We start from the raw sequence: 25,715 nt of genomic DNA, 5'->3' as shown, positions 1-25,715 counted from the left end.
CGAACAAAGAATGTAGAACTGTAGCATAGTACAGGGCCCTTGGGCCAACCCTTAACCTGCTCCAAATTTATTCCCACGTAACCAACCATTTTCCTTTCATCCATTTACCCGTGTAAGTGTCTATTAAAAGTCCCTTGTGTATCTGTCTCTACCAACACCTTTGGCGGTGCATTGCATGCAACCACTGCTCTATGTAAAAATCTTACTTCTAACATCCCCTTCATACATTCCTCAAAACAACGTAAAGTTATTCCTCTTTGGATTTACTATGTCCGCCTTCGGAAAAACGTTTCTGTCTGTCCACTCTAATTATGCCTCTCAGTCTCTTTTACAACACTTCAAGTCACCTCTTCGCTCCAAAGACAAAATCCTTAACTCGCTCAACCTAGCCTCCTACGCTATGCTCTCTAATCCAAACAGTATCCTGGTAAATCTCCCCAAAGCTTCCTCACCTTTCCTTTAATGAGGCGACCAGAACTGAACATATTGCTCCAGTTAAAATTCTACAGAGCTGCAATATTACCTTGTGGCTTTTGATCTCAGCCCCATGACTAATGAAGACCAATGCACCATATGCCTTCTTAACCACCCTATCAAATTGTGCTGCAGCTTTGAGGGATCAAAATACATTTATTATCAAAGTGTGTGTGCAATGTACAATCCTGAGATTCATCTTCCCGCAAAACAAAGAAAGACCATAGAACCGATTCCAAAAAAAAAATCAAGCACCCAATGTACAAAAAAAAAGGACAAATCGCACAAATAGCAAAAATAAGCGAAAGACACAGGAACAGTCTAGGAGTATTCAGTTTAGTTCAGTTCAATTTAGTGATCTGTCTGATGATGTGGACTCCAAGAACCCTTTGCTCCTCATTAATGTTAAGATTCCTGTTGATAACTCCATATTCAACCTTCAAGTTTGTCCTTTCATAATGAATCACTTCACACTTTTCTGGAATTCTGTCATTTTATCTTGAACTCCTGTTCCACTACGTTTTACGTGGATTAATATGAATCTGGCTGCAAGATGAACAAAAACTGGAAACGGAAACATCTAAACACTATACAATTGAGAAGGAATTGAACAGATAAGGAGAGATAAGTGGAAAGAAAGACTTCCAAAATATATTGAAAGTAAGTAATTTAACAAGAGTGACAACAAAAAGGGAGCAGAGAGTTAGAAATGAAAAGAAAATTGTCAATTTGAAGGAAAGAAGTGCTGAAAACCTTTTGCACAGGTGGTTGCTCAAGCAAATAATATGAAAGGGGAGATGAATCCTAAAATGGTTGACTAAATGACATTATGATTAACAATAGAATTTTATGTACATGTCACTTGGCTAAAGGAAATAAAAAAACAAACAAGCGTCAATATACTAAAGGAAAACACTTTTTTACAAAATGTGTCCCTGAGGAAGAAATAGTGGGAACTCTCAAAATACTATCTCTTGAATCTGAAGGTTAAGAATTACCTTAATTTGCCATACACATTTACATGTATTAGGAATTTGCTGTGGTGTGTTGGCGTGACATGCAACAAAAACAACAACATTCAACAACTACAAAGAATGAAAAACTATATATAATTTTAAAATAAGTTAGAGGTTCAGTATATTTGTGGTAAGTTTAGCTGTTATATAATGGAGTATATAAAACTATTAGAAATATTAGATTCTACTAGCAGAACTATTAGAGGCTACTTAATTAATGGCAATGATAATAGAAGATAAATATTTTAATTAAATATAATGCTAATGGAAGAATATTATTTGGTAGCAGGAAGCATGACTGAGCTTGATGGGTCTTGGCAATTTCCTTGCAGAGGAAATGTGCATAACAATGGAAATTATTTGCAATGGATCTTGTATAAATGGACTTAGGCTTAATTACATAAGAGCAGGAGTTGCCAAACCTTTTTTATGCCATGGTGCCTTGGGGGTCCATGAGCCCAGGTGGGGAACCCTGCATTAGAGGCAGGAGATGTAGAGTAAAAGGAAATGTGACATGAATCAAAGAATAGTTTGGAAAAGGGGACAGGAGCATGGAACTTAAGAGTTAACTTTACAGTCTAATTGATGCTTCTTTGAAAGGATATTGATATTTATATATCAAATTCAATTTGAAGATTATTGTCATTCAACCATAGATATTTATACAGCTAAACAAAACATCTTTCCTCTGGGGACAAGTTTCAAAACATACAGTATATTCAATGGTTTAAAGGTTTATTTATTAAGAAAACAAATATCCATATACAACTCTGAAATTTGTCTTCTCCAGATAGCCATGAAACAAAGAAAGATCACAAAAGCCATTCAGAGAAAAACATCAAACACAACCCCCCCCCCCCCCGCCCCTGGCGCACAGGAAAGCACGGCATTCCAATTATCAACCCCAAAATTCCCAGCGCAGAATGAAACGGGAACATCGACCCCCAAAAAACAACCCCTTCCCCACACGAAAATCTAACAGAACACAAACCCCCAAGTACCCTCCTCTCAAATAACAAAACTGACAAGGAATGGGAGTGATAGAAACACAGAATATAAAAAGCATGCTTGAAAAATGCCACAGTCCATAAACGCAATCGTCCAGTCCATAAACGCAGAACCATACGATATCACTGACATTCATTGAAAGAGAGGGCAAAGAAGAGTACGTGCCTGCCACAGCGAGCCACACAGTGATAGGCCGCACACAGACTCCTCTGGCAGCGATCAAAAAGAAGGCATTCAGCGCTAAATCCCACTCACCTTCAACCTTTGCCTTGATGTCTCAATCTTCCTTGACACTTTAATTAATAGATGCTTTAACCAGTGAAATAGAGTCGAATATTGGCTTGTTCACATCAAAGCCAATCGAGTACGCGCTTGATTCCTGGAATCTTCTCAGAGACATCCAAGCACTGGATCACTCAAATGATCTTCAAACATTAAATCATGGGCTCTAACAGACCCAGAAACAGATTTAAGGTGAAAATCAGATTTAAAAGAAGAAAAAAGACATTTTCATGAGCTGTTTGGAAGATGTCAATCAAGGGAGCATTGTACGCCGGAGCCATCTTGACCGGAATTCATACACACACATCGCTTTTTTAAGTATATAAAGGGTAAAAGAGAGTTGAGGGGAGATATAGGACCACTAGAAAATGCCGCTGGAGATATTGTAATGAGAGATGCAGAGGTGGCAGAGGTATTGAATGCATATTTTGCATCAGTCTTCACAGTGGAAGAAATCTGTAGTATACCAGATATTCAAGAGTGTCAAGGAAGTGAAGTATATGCAGTGAAAATTACAGCTGAGAAGGTGCTCGGGAAGCTTAATGTTTTAAAGATGGATAAATCTCCTGGACCTGATGGAATGCATCCTCGGGTACTCAAGGAAGTAGCTGGAGAGATTGTGGAGGCATTAACAATGATCTTTCAAGAATTGATAGGTTCTGGCATTGTACCATATGACTGGAAAATTGCAAATGTTACTCCACTATTTAAGAAAGGTGGGAGGCAGCAGAAAGGAAACTATAGACCTGTTAGCCTGACATCAGTAGTTGGGAAATTGTTGGAATCGATATTTAGGGATGAGTTTACAGAATACCTGGAGGCATATGACAAGATAGGCCAAAGCCAGCATCGTTTCCTGAAAGGAAAATCTGCCTGACTAACCTACTGCAATTTTTTGAGGAAATTACAAGCAGGGTAAACAAAGGAGATGCAGTAGATATGGTGTACTTGGATTTTCAGAAGGCCTTTGACAAGGTGCCACACAGGAGGCTGCTTAGCAAGATAAGAGCCCATAGAATTACAGGGGAGTTACTAGCATGAGTGGAGCATTGGTTGACTGGCAGAGAGTGAGAATAAAGGGATCCTTTTCTGGCTGGCTGCCGGTTACCAGTGGAGTTCCACAGGGGTCGGTGTTGGGACTGCTGCTTTTTACGATGTATGTCAATGATTTGGACTATGGGATTAATGGATTTGTGGCCAAATTTTCTAATGATACAAAGATAGGTGGAGGAGTGGATAGTGTTGAGGAAACAGAGCCTAAAGAGAGACTTAAATAGTTTAGGAGAATGGGCAAAGAAGTGGCAAAGGAAATAAAATGTGGGAAAGTGTATGGTCATGCACTTTGATGGATGAAATAAACGGGTAGACTATTTTTCAGTTGGAGAGAGAATTCAAAATTCAGAGATGCAAATAGACTTGGGAGTCCTTGTGCAGGACACCCTAAAGGTTAACCTACAGGTTGAGTCGGTTGTGAAGAAGGCAAATGCAATGTTGGCAGTCATTTCTAGAGGTATAGAATATAAGAGCAGGGATGTGATGTTGAGGCTCTATAAGGTACTTGTGAGACCACACTTGGAGCATTGTGTGCAATTTTGGGCTCCTTATTTTAGAAAGGATATAGTGACATTGGAGAGGGTTCAGAGAAGTTTCACAAGAATGATTCCATGATTGAAAGGGTTATCGTATTAAGAACATCTGGTAGCTCTTGGGCTGTATTCCCTGGAGTTCAGGAGAATGAGGGGGTATCTCATAGAAACATTCCAAATGTTAAAAGGCCTGAACAGATTAGATATAGAAAAGTTACTTCCATGGTAGGGGATTCTAGGACAAGAGGGCACAACTTCAGGATTGAAGGATGTCCATTTAGAACAGACATGTGGAGAAATTAGTCAGAGGGTCACGAGCGGCTGTGGAGGCCAAGTCATTGGGTGCATTTAAGGCAGGGATAGATAGGTTCTCGATTAGCTGGGGCATCAAAGGGTATCGGGAGAAGGTATGGGAGTGGAGATGACTGGAAGAATTGGATCAGCCATGATTGAATGATGGAACAAACTCGATGGGCCAAATGGCCTACTTCTCCTATATCTTATGATCTTATATAGTTACGATCCAGCACATACAGTCAAAAATACTATGAGCACAAGTTCCTGAGTGGCATGGCCTGAAGATTGACAGGTTGACATAAACTGTGAGGTGCAGGTTTATGTACTTTAATAAACATTTTTACAGTCATTTCATGGCTTACATAATGCCATTGTCGCATAGAGCACAAACCGAACATGAATAACCTGTGAGTGTTACTCAATTAGACATAGAGTCTTAGAGTCATAGAAAAGTACATTGGGGCCATCTAGTCTGTGCCAATCCATTTAAACTCCCGTTGACCTGCAGTAGGGCCATAACCCTCCATACCCCTCCCACCCATGTACCAATCCAAACCTCTCTTAAGCATTGAAATTGAGCTTGCGTGCACCACTTGTGCTGACAGCTCACCCCACACTCCCGAAACTCTCTGAGTGAAGAAGTTTTCCCCATGTGTTCCCCTTGAACTTTTCACCTTTTAATCTATGACTTTTAGTTGTAGTCCCATCGAACCTCAGTGGAGAAAACTCTGCTTGCATTTACCCTATTTATACCCCTCATAATATTGTATACCCCTATAAAATCTCCTCTCAACCTTCTACATTCAAAACAATAAAGTCTAAGCTATTCAATATTTCCTTATAATTAAGATCCTCCAGACCCAGCAGCATCCTTGTAAATTTTCTCTGTGCTCTTTCAACCTTGTTTGCATCTTACATGTAGTCAAGTAATAGGACCCTACTGCCTTGAAATTTGCGCCAATTCTGTCTGAAGTCAGAGCCCTTGCAAGAGGATGAAAAAGTCAGGCTGACACTCTCAGCAGAAGTCATAGTAGTGCAGTCACTTGAGTCGAGTATGATGTTTTCCTAAGGAGTCATCTGTCAGTGGGTCCTCAGTTGGTTTGGGTGCCAATGTGGGGCACACATATTCAGGGCCAGATTGGGCAAGAGTAAGTGGGGATTGTGGTTAGTGGTCGGGTCTTTTGGTTTTTCAGTCTCTCACAGCTGCCATTTGTTCTCTGGGGTACAGCGGATGTCACTCTCACGTAACACAGCTCCCTCTTGAACAGATCTCCTCCAGGCGTGCACCAGATTTCCACCAGAAGTACAGCGAAGAGATGTTCAATGGTTAACACAAAGTGCACTGCAGATGCTGGGGTCAAAGCAACACGTACATCACGCTGGAGGAACTCAGCAGGTCGGGCAGCATCCGTGGAAATGAACAGTCGACGTTTTGGGCCGAGACTCTTCGTTTTCTGCTGAGTTCCTCCAGTGTGTTGTACGTGTATTCAATGGTTAAGTGCTTATGTGACACACAAGCTGTCTTTTCTAGTAACTTAGATAAAGCATTGCCCATGCACACAGAAGGGTGAAGATTGCAAGTACTTCTGTGAGCTGTCAAAATCTAAATCAAATGTTCAATTTAATAAAGAGACATTTCTTTTCTCAAGAGAGGAAAGAGTATTGAAATGGCAGTTTGTGCTAATATCAAAATGTGGTGGTGATTCCATAATAATTTAAAGGGCCTTTATAGCATAAAAGAAACAAAATTGCTTGACCAACTCTTCTTCAGATTATAATTATTTAACATTGAACACTGTTATTATTTGTAAAATTTTCATCAAATTCTCTCTGCTAGGGGAAATTACGAACTTGCAGCACTTACTGATCACTGTATGCCTCTTGCAAATTCTTTGTTCCAAACCTCTTCAGTTCTTAGCCACAGGAGGTTCTGCAGACGCTGGACATCTAGAGCAGCATACACAAAGTTCTGGAGGACCTCAGCAGGTCAGGGAGAATCTTTGAAAGGAAATGAGCGGTCTACGTTTCGGGCTGAGACCCTTCGTCAGGGCAGGAAAGGAAGGGTGGGGGGGAAGGGCAAAGTGTACAAGCTGGCAGGTGATGGGTGAAACCAGGTGAGGGGGTCTGTGGGGTGTTTGGGGGAACGGGGGCATAAAGTAAGAAGCTGGGAGGGGATAGGTGGAAGATGAAAGGGGCTAAAGAAGAAGGAATCTGATAAGGGAGGACAATGAATAATGGAAGAAAGGGAAGGAGGAGGGGCACTTAATTCTTTGCTCTTATCCTTCATTATTTTTAAGAATTTGTGGGAATTGCATGTTAATTTTCTATTAAGCTTGCTGCAGGCAGCTGGTAATTCAGAGCATATGTACCTTTATTAATCATTTAATTATCATTAATGGATCGCCAATTAAATCCTCTGACAAAGAAAAGGAACAATGTTAACTCGTCTCATTCCTTTGGGCAGTGAGAGGTACTGAAAAGATATATACAATTGTAAATGCTACAGTTTTTTTGCACCTCTTTTTTGCTGACTTCATCTATTTTATTCTTCTCCCATTTTCTTTAGTCTGATCTGACTCTATTTCATGTCTTTTTATTCAGCCTCATCAACCTTTGATCTTTTCTATTTGTGCCATTGCCATGGTCATAGAGCACTACAACACACAAACAGGCCCTTCAGCCCATCTAGTCTGTGCCAGACTGTTATTCTACCCTCTCCCATTTTGACCAGCACCTGGACCTTACCCACCCGTCAATGTATTTATCCAAAAATCTCTTAAATGTTGAAATTGAACACATGTCCACTACTTCTATCGGCAGCTTGTTCCACAGTTGCACCACCCTCCGAGTGAAAACCTTCCCCCTCAGGATCCGCTTTAATATTCCATCTTTCACCATTAATCTACAGCCTCTAGCTGTAGACTCAGCCAACCTCAGTGGAACATGGCTATCTAGTAACAGCCCTTCTAGGCGAGGTAACACTTCACCTGTGAGCTGTTGGGGTCAGCTACTGTATCTGGTGCTCCCGGTATGGCCTCCTCTATATCGATGAGACCTGACGTAGATTGGGAAAATGCTTTGCCAAGCACCTACACTCCACCCGCCAGAAAGTGCTGGATCTCCTAGTGGCCACCCATTCCCATTCCCATTCCAGCATATCAGTTATCTACTGCTGTGATGAGGCCACACTCAGGTTGGAGGAGCAACACCTTATATTCTGTCTGGGTAGCCTCAAACCTGAGTGAACATTGATTTCTTGAACTTCTGGTAATTGCCCTGCCCCCCATCTCCTTCACCATTCTCCATTCCCATTTCCCTCTCTCATCTTATCTCCTTACCTGCCCGTCACCTCCCTCTGCTGCTCCTCCCCCTTCCCTTTCGTCCATAGTCTTCTGCCCTCCCCTCTTCTCCATCCCTTTATCTCTTTCACCAATCGACTTCCCGGCTCTTTACTTCATCTTTCCCCCCTCCCAACTTCACCTTCAGCTACTATCATATACTTCCTCCCCTCCCCCCCCACCTTCTTACGCTGACTTCTCATCTCTTCTGTCCAGTCCTGATGAAGGGTCTCAGCCTGAAACATCGACAGTTTACTCTTTTCCATAGATGCTGCCTGGCCTGCTGAGTTCTTCTAGCATTTTGTGTGTGTTGCTTTGATTTCCAGCATCTGTAGATTTTCTCTTGTATGTGGAATTTATCCTACCTCTACCCCTCCTAATTTTGTATAAACCTATCAATTCTCCCCTTATTCTGCTGCACTCTGGGGCATAATGTCCAAATGTACTCAACCTTTTCTTATAACTCAGGTCCTCAAGACCTGGCAACATCTTGTGACTTTTCTGTGCACTTTTTCAATCTTATTGATACCACCTTTCCTGCAGGTAGGGGACCAGAACGCACACAATACTCTCAATTAGTCCTCAGCAACATCTTATACAATTTCAACAGGTGTACATTTAATGTCAGAGAAATGTACACAATATACATCCTGAAATTCTTTTTTCTTCAGCATAGCATTCCAACTCCTGGACTGAATAATTTGATTTATGAAATGAGTGGCTGTAAAGCTCTCTAAATCTGATTGGCTAAGGTAATACATTGTCAGCATTACCCTCTCCAGGCGTGACATTGCCCTCAACACGATCCCCCAATCTGCAAAAAGTTGTTTGAAATGACAGATACATAAAATTGCTTTTCTAATATCAATATCCCTTAAATGCCCTTCCACAGTAAGATTTGGCCCAAATGTAACTGTGGAATTTATGAAACCAATCTAAATTAAAATCAGTCTCTGTAATGCTAATCACAGCTACTAGATACAGCTGCAGAAACCTGGGTGGTTTACTAATATGCATGCAGGTGTTTCCAACCCGAGATCCAGGAACCCCTTGCTTGCAAAGGGTTTTGGCTCAAAATGTCGACTGTACTTTTCTCTATTGATGCTGCCTTGCCTGCTGAGTTCTTCCAGCATTTTGTGTGTGTTGATTGGATTTCCAGCATCTGTAGGTTTTTTTTTGTCAGTCCCTTGCTTAATAGTATTGGTCCATGGCGTAAAAAGTGTTAGGAACCCCTGCAGCAATGAAATCCATCCCATTATCCCATCTGGCCAATACTTGTCTCTAGATACACCACTGCAATTAATTCTTAACTGCTTCCCATGAGTTAATAAGTGGTTTTGAATATCAACATACAGAGAATTCAAATACTCTCCAGAAACATTGCCACTCTATTGCTTAGTCATTGGATGCAATAATCAATGTAAGGGAACTTAAAGGTGCCGTAATCAGTATCGACATATAATATCTCAATCTGGAGCAGAATGATGGTCCCAACGTTAGCACAATGCTTTACACTGACCCAGGTTCAATTCTGCCACTGTCTGTAAGGAGTTTGTACATTCACCCTGTGACCTCATGGGTTTCCTCCGGGTGCTCTGGTTTCCTCCTACGGTGCAAGGACAGACCAGTTTGTAGGTTAATAGGTCATTGTAAATTGTCCTGTGAGTAGGCTAGGATTAAATCGCGGGTGGCTAACATTGCATTTGCCTTCCTCACTATCAATTCAACCTGCAAGTTAATCTTTAAGGAATCCTACACTTGGACTCCCTAGTTCTTCTAATGATTTTCTACTCAACTCAAACCTTATTTGCTGCCTGTTACGCCACTAGCATTCAAGGTAGCAATGAAGGTCCTTCATCTCTGGGTGTGTTCAGGGCTTCCTTCATCGTACCAGTAGCTTCTTCTCAGTTTCCACTTCTGTCAGTCATGCAAGTCCTGGGTAGAGACTCAGGAATACCATTGCACTCAGTAGAAAGATTCTTCATTGCTGTTTCTGTACTAATTTTGTTTTTACCAGTCAGGATTGCCAGCCTTGAGCTGAACCCCTGAAATTGGAGGACTGGTTAACCACTCTTAGCCCTGGCCTCTATTCTTTGACCTATTTTGCATGGGTGATCCCACCAAGAGCCAAAACATAAGTCCCTAACTCCAGCTAACATAGCTCTCCAGGTCAATGAGGCACGCAGGCCTCTAAACCACAACAAGGTTGTGGTCCTATTGGAGGAGTCAACTCAGTAGTGACAGGATTAATTAAAAATGTGCCTAGAAATGCATACACATTAACTGTGCAAAGATGAATACTTTTAGAAACCAACTCTGAGCATTTTTACTTTCCACTTTCAGTCAGCATTGTATGGCACTAGCTTCTTTGCAACATCGTATAGCAGCTTAGAATAACATTATTCATTGTTAATAGTGACAATAAATCTCGTATATAATAACTTGAGTATAATATCCATTTTCTAAAAGCTATTTTCACATTTGGTTTTGTTTCCATATATTCTATATCAATGAGCAGTATATCTGTGCTATTTAATGTTTAAGAGCGAGACTGTGGGATATTTTAAAATTAGAATTAAATTAGATTTAATGCTTTGAATTGCAATGATGGAACTGTTTAATAGAAAGGGTATACCCAAAGAAAATATATCAGATAATCAGAAGTTATTATTCTGTGACTAAGAGGCTCATTCTTTCAAATATTCCCTGGATAATTAAGACCATAAGACATCTTGCAGTGATGGGAAAAATTGATGGAAGAAAAAGTTGCTGTTGACATCGCATATTCATGAATTAATCAAGAGATGGACAGGTAAAAGTTTTGAAGAGCATTGTAGAACTTGTCAGATGAAAGACAGATGGAAGACTACGCTCACCCAAGTCATATGAGACAGCACATAATGAATGAATAACTGAAGAACATAAGACCCAGGAGCAGAATTTGGTTATTTGGCCCATCGAGTCTGTTCTGCCCTGCTATCATAGCTGATATATTATGCCTTTTAACTCCATTCTCCTGCCTTCTCCCCATAACCTTTAATGCTCTTACTAATCAAAAACCTATGAACCTCTGTTTTAAATATACCCAATGATTTGGCCTCCACAGACGTCTGTGGCAATGAATTCCACAGTTTCACTGCCCAATGTAATTATAAGCCCATTATAATTATACACACTCTCAATAACAACTGCTTAGTTAATTCAAAACTCTCTCAAAATGGTACAATATTGTTTCTGTCAAGACCCAGGGCTTATGTTTCTCCCATTTGAAGTTACAGAAAAGTTGACTGGGAATTTTAGGATATTTACAGTATTTCAACATAGAGTATTTCTTGGGTGCTCTTGCTAAGTTCTATGCTTAATGCACTGAGTTATTCTACACTCAGTGTGTTATAGAAGCACATTAATTTTATTATTATTGCCACAGGTACCATTTACAGTGAAAAGCTTGTCCTGCCTGCATATCAAATCATTACACAGTGTATTAAGGTAGAGCTATGTAAAGCAATAAGAATGCAGAATAAAGTGTAACAGCTACAGAGGAAGTGAAGTGCAGGGAAACAATAAGGTGCAAGATCATATCAAGGGAGATTGTGAGGTCAAGTGTACATCTTATCATACCAGGGAGCAATTTAGTGGTCTTCAAACAGCAGGGTAGAATCTGTCTTTTAGCTGGTTGGTGCACATGCTTTCAAACTTTTGTACCTCCTGCCTGAGGAAGCGAGCAGTATAGATCAGATATAGATAGTAAGCTGGTTTCTGTGATGTGCTAAGCAGCATCCATATCTCTTTGCATTTTTTTGCGGTCGGGCAGAGCAATTGCCAAAACAAGCCACGATGCATTCAGATCTGATTGTTCTATGGAGTATCATTAACAATTGGGCCACGGTGATAGGGCTAGGCCAGGAGTCGGCAACGTTTACCACTGAAAGAGCCATATGGACCCATTTCCCACAGAAAAGAAAACACTGGGAGCCACAAAACCCGTTTGACATTTAAAATGAAATAACACTGCATACAATGGTTTTTTTTGCCTTTATGCTATGTATAAACAAACTATAATGTGTTGCATTTATGAAATTGATGAACTCCTGCAGAGAAAACGAAATTACATTTCTGCATGCAACAAAAACATTTTGAACTCTGAAAAAAAGACGTTGAGTTGAAGGTTACTCCATAGGTAGCCTACCTGGATCGAAGAATTAAAAGAAAGCACGCACTGGCAGGTGTCAGGCATTGGCAGTGGTGATGTATATTAATAGCGATAAAAAACACGTTGTAGCGGTGTAGCGCTACACACAGCGCTAAAATAAAGACACTGCAGTCAAAGGTAACTTTATTCGAACTAAACAGCCTTGATTTAAAGCCTCCCTCAACCCGTCCCCGTGGGCGTGGATGCTCCAAAAGACACGTACTCACAAACCCCCGTAGGCTATCTCCCTTAGCCGGAACGGTGGCTAATTGTGAGCCGGTTCGGATATGCCAGGAAATGGGGTCTCCACAACGTTTTTAGATTGTACAGGATCACCATAATCTTCAAATTTCGAATTACATTTCAAAAACTAACAAACTACAGGAAGCCGCAGCACAGAGATCAAAGAGTCGCATGCAGCTCCGGAGCCGCGGGTTGCCGACCCTTGGGCTAGGCCAACTTTCTTTAACTTTCTGAGAAAGTATAGTTGATGGTGAACTTTCTTGACTGTGGCTTCTACATGGTTGGATCAGGACAGGCTATCAGTGATGTTCACTCCTAGGAACATGAATCATTCAATACTTTAACACACAACACCATTTATGTAGACAGGAGCACGAAGGATAGGTTGCAATCCATTGCATTTTAAGTTCTGATCTTTTTTCCTTGCCTTGTTCAGTCTCTCAAGTTAAAGTTCATGTAAGAGCATACGACAATCGTATACATGCCATGAAAATTAGCCTTTTGCAGCAGCAGCATAGTACATTATAACGTGACAAGCATAAATTATATCAATGTAAATTAACATAAATTATGCATAACTTGTATGACAGCACATAAATAAACATAATGACATTAAGGAAAGCACAAGAGCCTGCAGATGCTGGAATGTGGAGCTATATGCACAGTCTGCTGGAAGAACACAGTGGGATGTTTCTTCACCTGCTGAGTTCATCTGGCATGTTGTGTGTTACATAATAACATTAGTGCAAGCTGAGGAAAATGAAGTCTGGGCCAGTGTTCTTTTCTTTCGGTTTATTTCAATAACCAGTGGGGAAGAAGTTGTTGTTGAGGTGTGGGTCTTCAGGCTCTCTAAGTCCTGGCATCACAATGAAGAGGGCATGGCCGCGATGGTAGATTCATCCTGAGACACCTTCGTCCACACTTCTTACTCTCTCCAGCTATCCTCCTTCCTGCACCTGCTCTCTTTCTAGGACCAAAGGACACAGCCTCAGAAAAGAGGGGCATCCATTTACAAACATTTGTAGAATGGAGATGAGGAGGAATTTCTTTAGCCGAGGAATGGTGAGTCTGTGGAATTCATTGCCACAGGCAGCTGTGGAGGTCAGGTTTTTGGGTATATTTAAGGCAGAGGTTGATATATTCTTGATTGGTAAGGGCATGTAGGGTTATGGGTGAAGGGAGGAGACTGGGAGTGAGAGGGAAATGGATCTGCCATGATGGAATGGCAGAACAGACTTGTTAGGCCAAATGGCCTAATTCTGCCCTACATCTTATGTTCTTATTGTCTTATGGTCTTTCCCTCTCTCTTCACATCCCACAGTTGCCCTCATCTAATGCTGATAGTTAATGCCATCCAAGACTGTGTTAGCCTTACAATGGACCCCCTCTGATAAAAATTGGTAGGGGAAGCAGCTATGCAGATGCACCATGTCATTACCCAGCCATGTTCTCTGAGGGAGGACAGCTTGCTGTATATTGGAGTATCTCTTGCTGATCAATATCGACAAATTCAGCTTAGTCACTGGAAGATCAATCACCAGTCATTAACATGTCAGTGGGTGCACTAGAGATCCAATCCCAGTTCAGGCTCTAGTTAATTAGACATGCCTCATTGCTCCAAACCATTTCTAAATTTTCCTCATGAACATATTGGACTCCTCCTTCAACAAGCTTCCCACTGGTTTGAAGCTAATGTACTAGATGGACGAAGAACCATTCACTTTGTTACTTCCATTCAGGAATTAAGGACATTCCAACCTCAGCTATGGGAATTCAGCCAGGAGACAATATTTATGTCTGTGCACCTTTGCAAGCCAAGCTGCAGATCTTCATTGACTTGTTTACTATACAAGAAACCAGTGGTTAAACTTTGCATCTATAGAATAAAGGTCCTCCATCTATTTATCCCTGTGACAAACATCTCCCACTGAGCACAGACACATGGAGTGCTGTCGTAGGAAAGTAGCATTTATCATCAAGTTTCTACATGGCCCAGGCCATGCTCTCTTCTCAATGCTGCCATTGGAGAGAAGGTATGGGAGCCTCAGGGCCCACTCCACCAGTTATTACCCTTTAACCATCAGGCTTCTGAACCAGAGGGGATAACTTCACTCAACGTCACTTGCCCCATCACTGAACTGTTCCCACAACCTATGGACTCACTTTGAAGAGCTCCTCATCTCATGTTCTCAATATTTATTGATTTTTTTTCTTCATAGTTACACAATTCGTTGTCTTTTACATCATGGTCTTTGTCCATCATGTTGGGTGCATTGATTCTATTGTGTTTCTTGGATATACTGAGTATGCCTACAAGAAAATGAATCTCAGGGTTGTATATAATAATAATAAGTATTCTATTAATCCCGAGTGGGAAACTCTTTTGTTACAGCAACAATGTTTAAAAACACTTAGTGGTGTACAGATATAATTAACAATAATGTACAAAATAATAAAACAAAGACTATTGTACTATGAAGTGTGTTCTCCTGTTACATAGAGGTGACATTATTGTACTTTGATAATAAATTTACTTTGAACTTTGAACTGTGAAATTTGAAGACTCTGGAAAATGTGAATATATTGCCAGCCCAGCTCAGCAAAGGCAGACATCAATGATGAAATTCACAGACACTTACACGTTCAAAGAGTATTTGAAGACCAGGACCTCAAGCTCAACACTATGCTCCTGTTCTAATGGGCAGCAGGTTTCCCAACCTCACTGGACATGTAAATGACCTCTGGCAGGGGCATTAAACCTTTCATCAATAAACACTCATTGGCCACTTTATTAGGTCCATCTGTATGCCTACTCATTATTGCAAATATCTAATCAGCCAATCATGGGGTAGCAACTCAATGCAAAAGATTATGCAGACATGGTCAAGAGGTTCAGTTGTTGTTCAGACCAAGCATTAAAATGGGGAAGAAATGTGATCAAAGTGACCCTGACTGTGGAATGTTGGTGCCAGATGGGGTGGTTTGAGTATCTCAGGAACTGTTGATATGGGATTTTTCACACATAATAGTCTCTAGAGTTTACAGTGAATGGCGCAAAAAGAAAAGTGAGCGGCAGTTCTAAGGGGAGGGGGAGGACACCTTGGAGAGGTCAAAGGAGAATGGCCAGATTGGTTCAAGCTGGCAAGAAGGCAATAGTATCTCACATAACCATAGGTTGCAAAAGTGGTGTGCAGAGGAGTATTTTTTAATGCACAACACGTCAAACCTTAAAGTGGATGGGTTACAGCAACAGAAGGCCACAAACATACACTCACAGGACATTTTATTAAGTATGGGAGATACCTAATAAAGTGGCCACTGAGTAAGGAAATTCAGCATGTCCCAATGACTCTTACCAATTGTTACAGATTGACTAATAGAAAGCATTCTACTTGCATCACTGCCTGTATTGGCAAATGCTCTACCCAAGGTCACAAGAAATTGCAGAAAGCTGAGAACACAGCCCTGTTCATCATGCAAATTTGCTTCCCCTCCATTGTATGTGTCTACACTTCCGGCTTTCTCAGGAAAGTAGGATCCCTCCAACCATGGTCACTTTCTCTTTTCTCACATCAGGCAGAAGGTGCAAGAGGTACAACCACGCTTAAGGGTGGTTTTTGTCCAACTCTTCACCAACTCTTAAATGGACCTCTTGTACATCAAAAGATTAACTTGATCTCCCAGTCTACTTCACCATGACCTTTGCATATTACTTGCCTTCTTGCACTTCATTCTTTCTGAACACTCTATCTTCATTCTGTTTTTTCATGTTTACTATCGTGATGTACATAAATGATCTGTCTGAATGGAAAGCCAAGTCTTTTCACTGTATCTTATTACATGTAGTAACAATAAACCAATTCCTATTAATCAGGTCAAGAGTACACACACTTGTCCCCATTGAGGGATCAGCAGTGGAAAGGGTGAAGAGCTTCCAGTTCCTGGGTGTCAGCATCTGGAGGACCTATCCTGGGCCCAACACATTGATGCAATTATGATACAGCACGAGAATACACCCCACAAACCCGTGTTGCCCAATTACACCCATGTGAGCAATTAACCCACTAACCTGTACGTTTTTTGGAATGTGGAAACCAGAGAACCAGAGGACCCCAATGAAGCCATGGGGAGAACGTACAAACCCTTTACAGACAGTGGTGGAATTGAACAGGGATTGCTGGCACTGACAAACCATTACACTACCGTGACATACTGCTGTATGAGATTAGCATTAATTACGCTTCAATATACATTTGTTGCTTACTTTATTAGATACCTCCTGTACCTAATAAAGTGGTCACTCTGTGCGTGTGTGTGGCTTTCTGCTGCTGTAGCCCATCCACTTCAAGATTTGATGTGTTGTGAGTTCAGAGCTGCTCTTCTGCACACCACTGTTGTAATGTGTGGTTAGTTGAGTTACCGTTGCCTTCTAGCCAGCTTGAACCAGTCTGGCCATTCTCCTCTGTCCTCTCTCATTAACAAAGCATTTTTGCCCACAGAACAACTGCTCACTGGCAGTATTTTGTTTCTCACACAAGTTTCTGTGAGCTTGAGATACTGTTGTGCGTGAAACTCCAGATCAGCAGTTTTTGAGATAGTTAAGCCACCCCACCTGCACCAACAATCATTCCATGGTCAAAGTCATTTCGATCACATTTCTTCCCATTCTGATGTTTGGTCTGAACAACCGAACCTCTTGACCATGTCTGCTCCTTTGCATTGTGTTGCTGCCACATGATTGGCCGATTAGTAATTTGCATTAACGACCTGGTGTATAGGTGACCAGTGAGTGTACGTCACACATTTCTCTGTTTTATTTGTTCATTCCCACTTTGTTCTTATTGTAATTTGCTTACATTCCGAAGACAGGACACTGACTTGAAAAGTCAGCCCTGATTTTTTTCTCTGGAGATACTGCCTGACCTGTTAATTATTTCTGGCATTCAGTATATTATCTATGATCTTTATATATTTTTTTCAGGTGGAATCAACTGGATTTGGCTATTGTGCTTCTCTCTATAATGGGAATAACCCTGGAAGAAATAGAAATTAATGCCTCCCTCCCGATAAACCCCACGATCATTCGCATTATGAGAGTACTACGGATTGCAAGAGGTACCATTATCTCTTATGTCTTTTAAAGGCTTCCTGTTTGTACTGGAACTTTCTTTTTAATGGTTGAAGCATTTTGGTAATTATCTCCTTGCAGTCTGCACGTTCCACATTACCCATTATTCCGAGCAATTGTGCATGTTATAAAGGGTAATAAGTAGGGAAAAGAAAAAGCCTGTGACATTTTCTGTGCTATCTGTGGATGGGAATCAGGCGATGCCTGCTACCATAATTGACTGCCATTGGTATGGTTCATTTATAGAGTTTCACTCAAGATTTGAACTATGCCAACGACACTGGCAGATGACAACTCAAGCCTTTAGCCTAATTTACTATAAAGGAAGACTTTTCTGGTCGGCTGACTTGTGGTGTTCACAGGGATCTGTGTTGGGACTGCTTCTTTTTACGTTATACATCAATGGTTTGGATAACAGAATTGATAGCTTTGTTGCAAAGTTTGAGTACGATACAAAGATAGGTGAGGGGCAGGCAGTTTTGAGGAAGTAGAGAGACTTGGACAAGATTAGGAGAATGGGCAAAGAAGTGGCAGATGTAATACAGTGTTGGGAAATGTATGATCATACACTTTGGTAGAAGGAATCAAAGGGTAGACTATTTTCTATCTAACTGGAGAGAAAATTCACAAAGCTGAGATGCAAAGAGACTTGGGAGTCCTTGTGCAGAATCCCCTGAAGGTTAATTTGCAGGTTGTGTCTGTGCTGAGGAAAGCAAACGTGATGTTTTTCATTCATTTCAAGAGGACTAGAATATAAAGGCAAGGATATTGCAGCTTTATAAACCACTGATGAGGCTTCACTTGCAGTATTAAAAGCAGTTTTGGGCCACTTATCTAAGAAAAGATGTGTTGACATTGGAGCGGATTCAAAGGAAGTTCACAAAAATGATTCTTGGATTGAAAGGCTTATCATATGAAGAATGTTTGATGGCTTTGCACCTGTACTCAGTAGAATTCGGAAGAATGAGGGGTGACCTAATTGAAACCTATTGAATAATGAAAAGCCTCAACAGAGTGGATGTGGAGAGGATGTTTCCTATGGTGGGAAAGTCTAAGATCAGAGGGAACACCCCTTGAAGACTGAAGAATGGTCTTGGCCTGAAATGTCCATTTTTTACTCTTTTCCATAGTTGCTACCTGACCTGATGAGTTTCTCTAGAACTCTGTGTGTTACTTTAGTGCACGATAACTGATCACAGCAGGAAGTGAGTAACACAAGAAGAAGCTCTGAGCAATTAGTTCAAAAGAAGAACTGAAGTCAAAGTCAAAGTAGATTTATTATCAATGTACATACGTATATGTTATATGCTATCTTGAAATTCATTTTCTTGCAGCAATTTACAGGAGAATAAAGAAATACAATAAGATTTATGAATTCTATACATAAACAAAGACTGACGAACAACCAATATGCAAAATAAGACAAATTGTGCAGTGACTGAATCCATTGAGTAACCAGTCATTGAAAGTGTGCCTGTAGGTTGTGGAATCAGTTCACTGTTGAGGTGATTGAAGTTATCCATGCTGGCTCAGGAGCCTGATGGTTGAAGGGAAATAATTGTTCCTAAACCTGGTAGTGTGGGACATGTACCTCCTCCCCAATGACAGCAGCGAGAGGAGAGCATAGTCTGGATGGTGGAGGTCCTTGATGATGCAGGTTCCTTTCATGTGGCAGCGCTCCTCATAAATGTGCTCAGTAGAGGGCAGAGAAAGATTTTGACAGGACTGAAACATCACAGGGAAAGAACAAAATCAGGAGGGAGAGAACAAGAGAATGGATATGTAGTAAGGGTTGTCTATGGACACCACCACTTGGCCTTCTGATCTTTCTGAACACTGTTGGATAACTTAAATATGATTTAATATTGATTATATACAGTATATATTCTAACTACCAGATAAAAATTACATTATACAATTTCTATAATATATCCTAACTACCAAATAAAAATTACATTACACAACAGCTATAATAATATCATACTGTATGTAATAATATCAGTCAGCATAATGCTATTACAATGCCAGGTTGAATTCAGCCACGGTTTGTAAGGAGTTTGTACCTTCTCCCTGTGACCGCGTACACTTCCTCTGATTTCCTCCCATATTCTAAAGACGTACGGGTTAGTAGATCACATGGGTGTAACTGAGCCGCACTGGCTCGTTGGATCGGAAAGGTCAATTACTGAGTTATATCCTTGATTAAAATCTGCAGAGGTTGCTCCGAATAAAATTTCCCACTTTACAGTGCAGTCTTGCAAAAGAAAAAGAAAATTGCATGTCAGTATGGAAAAAATATTGAACCAAGGAAGCACTGAGCAGTAGGTAGAAACAGCAGGAATAAAGGAGAACGATGTAAGAACACGTTTGCAATGACCAGCTTCACAGAAATATCCATAACATTCAGCAGGAACTACATTTAAACTTGTTCACTGTTCTAAGTTACAGCAGTCTTAAAAGAAAATACATCCCATTCTATTTCTCATGTTGAGAAACATCTAATATCTCTCTATATCTGGGAATTGAATGGCTTTCTGTATACAGAATAAATGAAATAAAATACAGTGCTGTGCAAAAGTGCTAGGCACAAAGATATAGCCAGGGTGCCTAAGACACTTGCACAGTACTGTAGTAATTTTATGTATTGTACTGTATTGCTGCTGCAAAAAAAAAACAAATTCCATGGCATATGTGAGTGATGATAAACCTGATTCTGATATGGGTCTCTGTTGTGGACTGAGAGTGGGGAGAGGGAAGGGAGAAGGGAATCATGGTTGGGGAAGGGAGAGGGGAGGGAGCAGGAAGCACCAGAGAGGCATTCTGCAATGATCCATAAACCAATTGTTTGGAACCGAATGACCTTCCCTGGTGTCTCAGGGCTGGGTGTGTCTGCTTCTGTGCCCCAGCCCCCCCCCCCAGCACTCCTTCTCTGCCACCTGTCCCTCACCCCTTCCGTGGTGCTGCACCCTCGCCATTCCCAAATCCTTTGCTCCACCAGCTTCACAAACTCACTCTCCATTCCACGTTGACAAACACTGTACTATGCAAAGGTCTTAGACACTCTAGCTAAATACAGTATGTGGCTCAGCCTCTTGCACAGTACTATATGTATTGTTTCACTTATTCTGTACGCAAAAAGTCATTCAATTCCCAGTTATAGACAAACCATCTGCTTCTCAACATTCAAAATTTAAAGGAATATTTTCCCATGTAAAAATGCCAAAATTTAGATTAGAGTGTGGGTTTAAATGTGATTCCTGCAGAATGTTATGGGGCAAGTTTTGCCATATGGAGCTAACAATTGTAGAAAGTGCCAGCTTTCATGAGCTGAAATTTTAATAAGACTCAAATTTATATGCAAATTCCATCGCTGAGTATGAAGACCTGGAGTTACTGAGTGACACATTGGTGCCACATCTGGCATCACAATACAACATGGGAACAAACCATTTGGCCTATCACATCTATGCAGGCCATGATGCCATTCTAGGTCAAAGTAAAGTTTATTGTCATTTAAAGATCTTGATAAAGATTAGCTTTATTTGTCACGTGTACATGGAAACATCAAAACATAGAGTGAAATATGCCGTTTGCATTAATGACCATCACAGGCTGAGGTTGGGCTGGAGGCAGACTGCAAGTGTCATCACACTTCCAGCACCAACATAGCACTGTCCAAGCCTGGCCCTAACCATATGTGTTTTGGAATGTGGGAACCACAGTAGCATGGCAGTTAGCATGATGCTGTTATAGCTCAGGGCATCGGAGTTCAGAGTTCAATCCCGACGTCATCTGTAAGGAGTCTTTAGCCCTGTCACACAAGAGAAGATCTGAAGATGCTGGACATCCAAGCAACACACACAAAATGCTGGAGAAACTCAGCAGGCCAGGCAGCATCGGTGGAAAAAAGTGCAGTCGACGTTTCGGGCCGAGATCCTTCGGAAGGACTCTTCAACCCGAAACGTCGACTGTACTTTTTGTGTAGGCGCTGCCTGGCCTGCTGAGTTCCTCCAGCATTTTGTGTGCACCCCGTGGAACGTATGGGCTTTCTCTGGGTCCTCTCACTTCCTCCCACACTGACCAGTCAACCCTTTGATCAGTCTAGGGTTAATTCGGGGGTTGCTGGGTAGTGCGGCACGAGGGGCTGGAAAACCCAATACTACACGGTACCTTTAACCAAAAGAATGAATTAATGAATGAAATAAACCGGAGCTCCTGGAGCAGATGCACACGGTCTTGAGGAGAATGTTCAAACTCCTCACAGCCAATGGCAGAATTGGAACCCTGCTTGCTGGCACTGTAAAACTTTACACTAACTGCTATGCCACCAAGCTGCCCCACAAGTACATGTGTGTGCAGTGAAACATTTACGTGTGCAGCGTCACAAGCACACAACAGCATTCACAAGAAAATAAAATACATTGATCATAAATATTACAACATTTTTACCAAGGTTGCAGACATATTCTAGCAAATCCCATTTGTCTGCACACATCCATTCTTCCTGCACTCCTTGCCTGTCTGTGTGTCTGTCTAAATGCCTCCTAAATGTTTCTGTGTGTATCTGCTTCTACTACCTCCCTGGCAATGCATTCCAGGTATCTGCCATTCTCTGTGTAAATAAACTTGTCTCACTTGTAACTCCTTCAACCTTTCCCCCACTGTATTAACGTTATACTGTCTTGTATTTGACATTTTCACCCCAGGGAATGGACTGGCTACTTACCCTATTGATACCTCTCGTAATTTTATACATCTCTATGATGTTGCCTCTCAGCCTCCATTGCTGCGAGTTTGTCCAGCCTTTTCCTATGACTAATAAAGAGAAGATTAGTTTTATTTTTCACATGTATATCACAACTTACAGTGAAGTATGTCATTTTGCGTCAACGACCAACACAATCTAAGGATTGTGCTGGGACAGCTCTCAATGATCGCCACACTTCTGGCGCCAGAGCAGCATACCGACAACTCACTGACCCTAACCGTACATCTGCCCGAGCACCTGAAGGAAATCCACCGGGAGAACATACAAACTCCTTACAGACAGCAGCAGGAATTGAACCAGACTGGTGATCATTGATACCATAAAACAACTGTTTAACTGCCATGCTGCTGTGTTGCCCTTATTTGGAAACCAGGCCACATCCTGGTGACCCTCTTTTTTGCATCCTTCCCAAAGCCTTGAAATGCAGTGAGTCAAGCTGCACACAGTGACCTAAATGTGACTAAACAAAGCTTTATAGAGCTGCGCCACGACTAGCCACCATTCATATTCACTACCCGGTAGCTTCATGGTTAGCACAGCACTTTGCAGTACAGACGATCTAGGTTCAATTCCCGCTCCTGCCTATAAGGAATTCGTATGTTCTCCCTGTGATTGTGTGGGTTTCCTCCAGATGCTCCGGTTTCCTCCCACAGTTGGTAGATTAATTGGTCTGTAATTAGACTAGGATTAAATCGGCTGATGGTTGGGTGGCATGGCTTGAGAGGCCAGAAGTGCCTATTCCACACGGTATCTCGATAAATAAATCAATAATGAAAGCACTCATGCCAGTTGTCTTCTTTACCGCCACGTTCACTTGTGTTGTCACTTTCAAAGGGCAATGCACCTTCACTCTAAGCTCAGAGTCTGACTCAGGTTTATTATCAATGACAAATGCCATGAATTGTGTTATTTTTGGAGCAGTATAGTGTAATACATAATAAATTATATCAGTTAGAGTAAGAAATATAATAAACAGTGCAAATGAGGTAGTGAGGTAGTGCTCATGTATCATTCAGAAATCTGGTGGCAGAGGGGAAGAAGCTGTCCCTAAAACATTAAGTGATGGTCTTCAGACTCCACTATCTACCCCACTGATGGTAGTAAAGAGAAAAGGGCTTGTCCTTGATGAGAAAGTCCTTAATGATGGATGCATCGCCTTTTGAAGAAGAGGGAGTGCAGCGTAGGTTCACGAGATTGATTCCCGGGATGGTGGGACTGTCATATGTTGAAAGGTTGGAGTGACTGGGTTTGTATACACTGGAATTTAGAAGGATGAGAGGGGATCTGATTGAAACAAATAAGATTATTAAGGGATTGGACACGCTAGAGGCAAGAGACATGTTCCCGCTGATGGGTGAGTCCAGAACCAGAGGCCACAGTTTTAGAATAAGGGGTAGGCCATTTAGAACGGAGTTCAGGAAAAACTTTTTCACCCAGAGAGTGGTGGATCTGTGGAATGCTCTGCCTCAGAAGGCAGTGGAGGCCAATTCTCTGGATGCGTTCAAGAAAGAGTGAGATAGAGCTCTTAAAGATAGCGGAGTCAAGGGATACGGGGAGAAGGTAGGAATGGGGTACTGATTGTGGATGATCAGCCATGACCACAGTGAATGGCGGTGCTGGCTCGAAGGGCAGAATGGCCTACTCCTGCACCTACTGTCTATTATCTATTGTCCTCAATGGTGGGGAGACTTGTGCCTCTGATGGAGCTGGCTGAATCTAGAACTCTCCTCAGCCTCTTTTGATCCTGCACAGTGGAGCCTCCACAGTCGCGTTGGTTCAACCATAAATCTTGGTGCCGTATCCCTGCGTACTAATCTGTAACATACCCTATTTAATTAGTGAACAGTGTCCGCCCACTTCCCATTGGAAAACCAGTGCTGTGTTTAATTTGAAGCCCAATTGACATTCCTACTCAATGAGACTTCAGTGATGCATCTTTGGACTGGAGAGCGAGTTATCCTCTGTTACCATTCTGGAAACTGAACCATTTTTTTGGTTCACTCCTTTGTTACAGTAAAGAGAGAGGCCATTCAGCCCAGTGAGTCTGTGCCAACTTGCATTCTCACACTAATTTTCCTTCTAATGTCCTCCCACATTTTTATCTATTCATCAATACACCCTGGATTCTAATGCTCACCTCTGTATGTTGTCATTGATTGCTGCCTTTTGCACGTTGGCAGCTTCTCAGTATTTCTTTGTGTGTAGTTTTCCATTGATTCTGTCGTATTTCTTTGTTCTACTGTGAATGCCTGCGAGAAAATGCATATCGGTGTGGAATATGGTCACATGTTCATGGTTTGATAATCAATTTACTTTGAACTTTAAACCAGGCCCTTTTGAAAGATCTCATCCATGCTGACTGTGATGCCTATCTACACTAGTCCCATTTGCCAGTCTTCTTATGTAGGCAACTGTCCAAGAGCCATAGAAATATTGTAATTGTACCTGTCCTCTGTCAGCTCGTCCCAGATGGACACCACTCTTTGTGTGGATAACCTTCATTTTATTTTATCTAGCAATACAGCGCGGAGTAGGCCCTCCATCCCTTCAAGCCGCAGTGCTCCAGCTACCCGCAATTTAACCCTAACCTAATCACAGGATAATTTACGACGACTATTTAACCCACCCGGTAAATCTTTGGTCTGTGGGAGGAAACCAGAACACCTGGAGAAAGCCCATGCATTCCACGGGACAAGCATACAGAGATTCCTTGGAGAGGACACTGGCATTGAATTCCAAACTCCAATGCCCCAAGCTGTAATAGTGTTGCACCAACCGCCCAAATCCTCTGACCTCCTTTAATTTCTTCCCTCTCAGTTTAAACGTGCCCTCTACTTCTAGATTCTCCTGCCCTGGGAAAATACTCCATCTATCCTCCTCACAGTTTTATAAAGCTTTTTCAGATCATTCTGACAGAATTAAGATAAAAGAGTTTAGAATATAAAACCAAGGATACAATGCTGAAGCTTTGTAAAGCACTGGCCAGACCACACCTGGAGTATTGTGAGCAGTTTTGCCCCTTATCTAAGAAAGCATGTGCTGGCATAGGAGAGGGTCCAGAGGAAGTTTCAGAGAAAGTTTCCTTTCTGGGAATGAAAGGGTTAATGTGTGAGGACTGTTTGATGACTCTGGGCCTGTACTTGCTGGAGTTTATAAAAAAGAGAGGGAATCTAATTGAAACCTACCAAATAATGAAAGGCCCTGATAGAGTGGACATGGAGAGGGTGCGTTCAATAGTAGGAAAGTGTAAGAGCAGAGGGCACTGCTTCAGATTAGGACATCTCTTTAGAGTGGAAATAAGGAGGAATTTCTTTAGCCAGAGCGTGATGAATCTGTGGAATTCATTGCCACAAATGCCTGTGGAGACCAAGTCATTGAGTATA

The 25,715-nt window shown here is 41.6% G+C and overlaps 1 protein-coding gene across 1 annotated transcript in view; it reads left to right on the top strand.

Moving 5' to 3' along the window:
• Positions 1 to 25,715, top strand: part of cacna1ha (calcium channel, voltage-dependent, T type, alpha 1H subunit a) — a 348,995-nt gene that overhangs the window by 285,277 nt on the left and 38,003 nt on the right. The window contains exon 26 of the mRNA XM_059979077.1: positions 17,418 to 17,551. Within this exon, the coding sequence (XP_059835060.1) occupies positions 17,418 to 17,551 (134 nt within the window). The remainder of the gene's footprint in view (positions 1 to 17,417; positions 17,552 to 25,715) is intronic.

This window comes from Hypanus sabinus, chromosome 9 (assembly GCF_030144855.1).
Source record: "Hypanus sabinus isolate sHypSab1 chromosome 9, sHypSab1.hap1, whole genome shotgun sequence".
Taxonomy (NCBI): Eukaryota; Metazoa; Chordata; class Chondrichthyes; order Myliobatiformes; family Dasyatidae; genus Hypanus; species Hypanus sabinus.
Note: the sequence above shows the minus strand (reverse complement) of the source record. Positions and strands in the feature narration are given on the sequence as shown.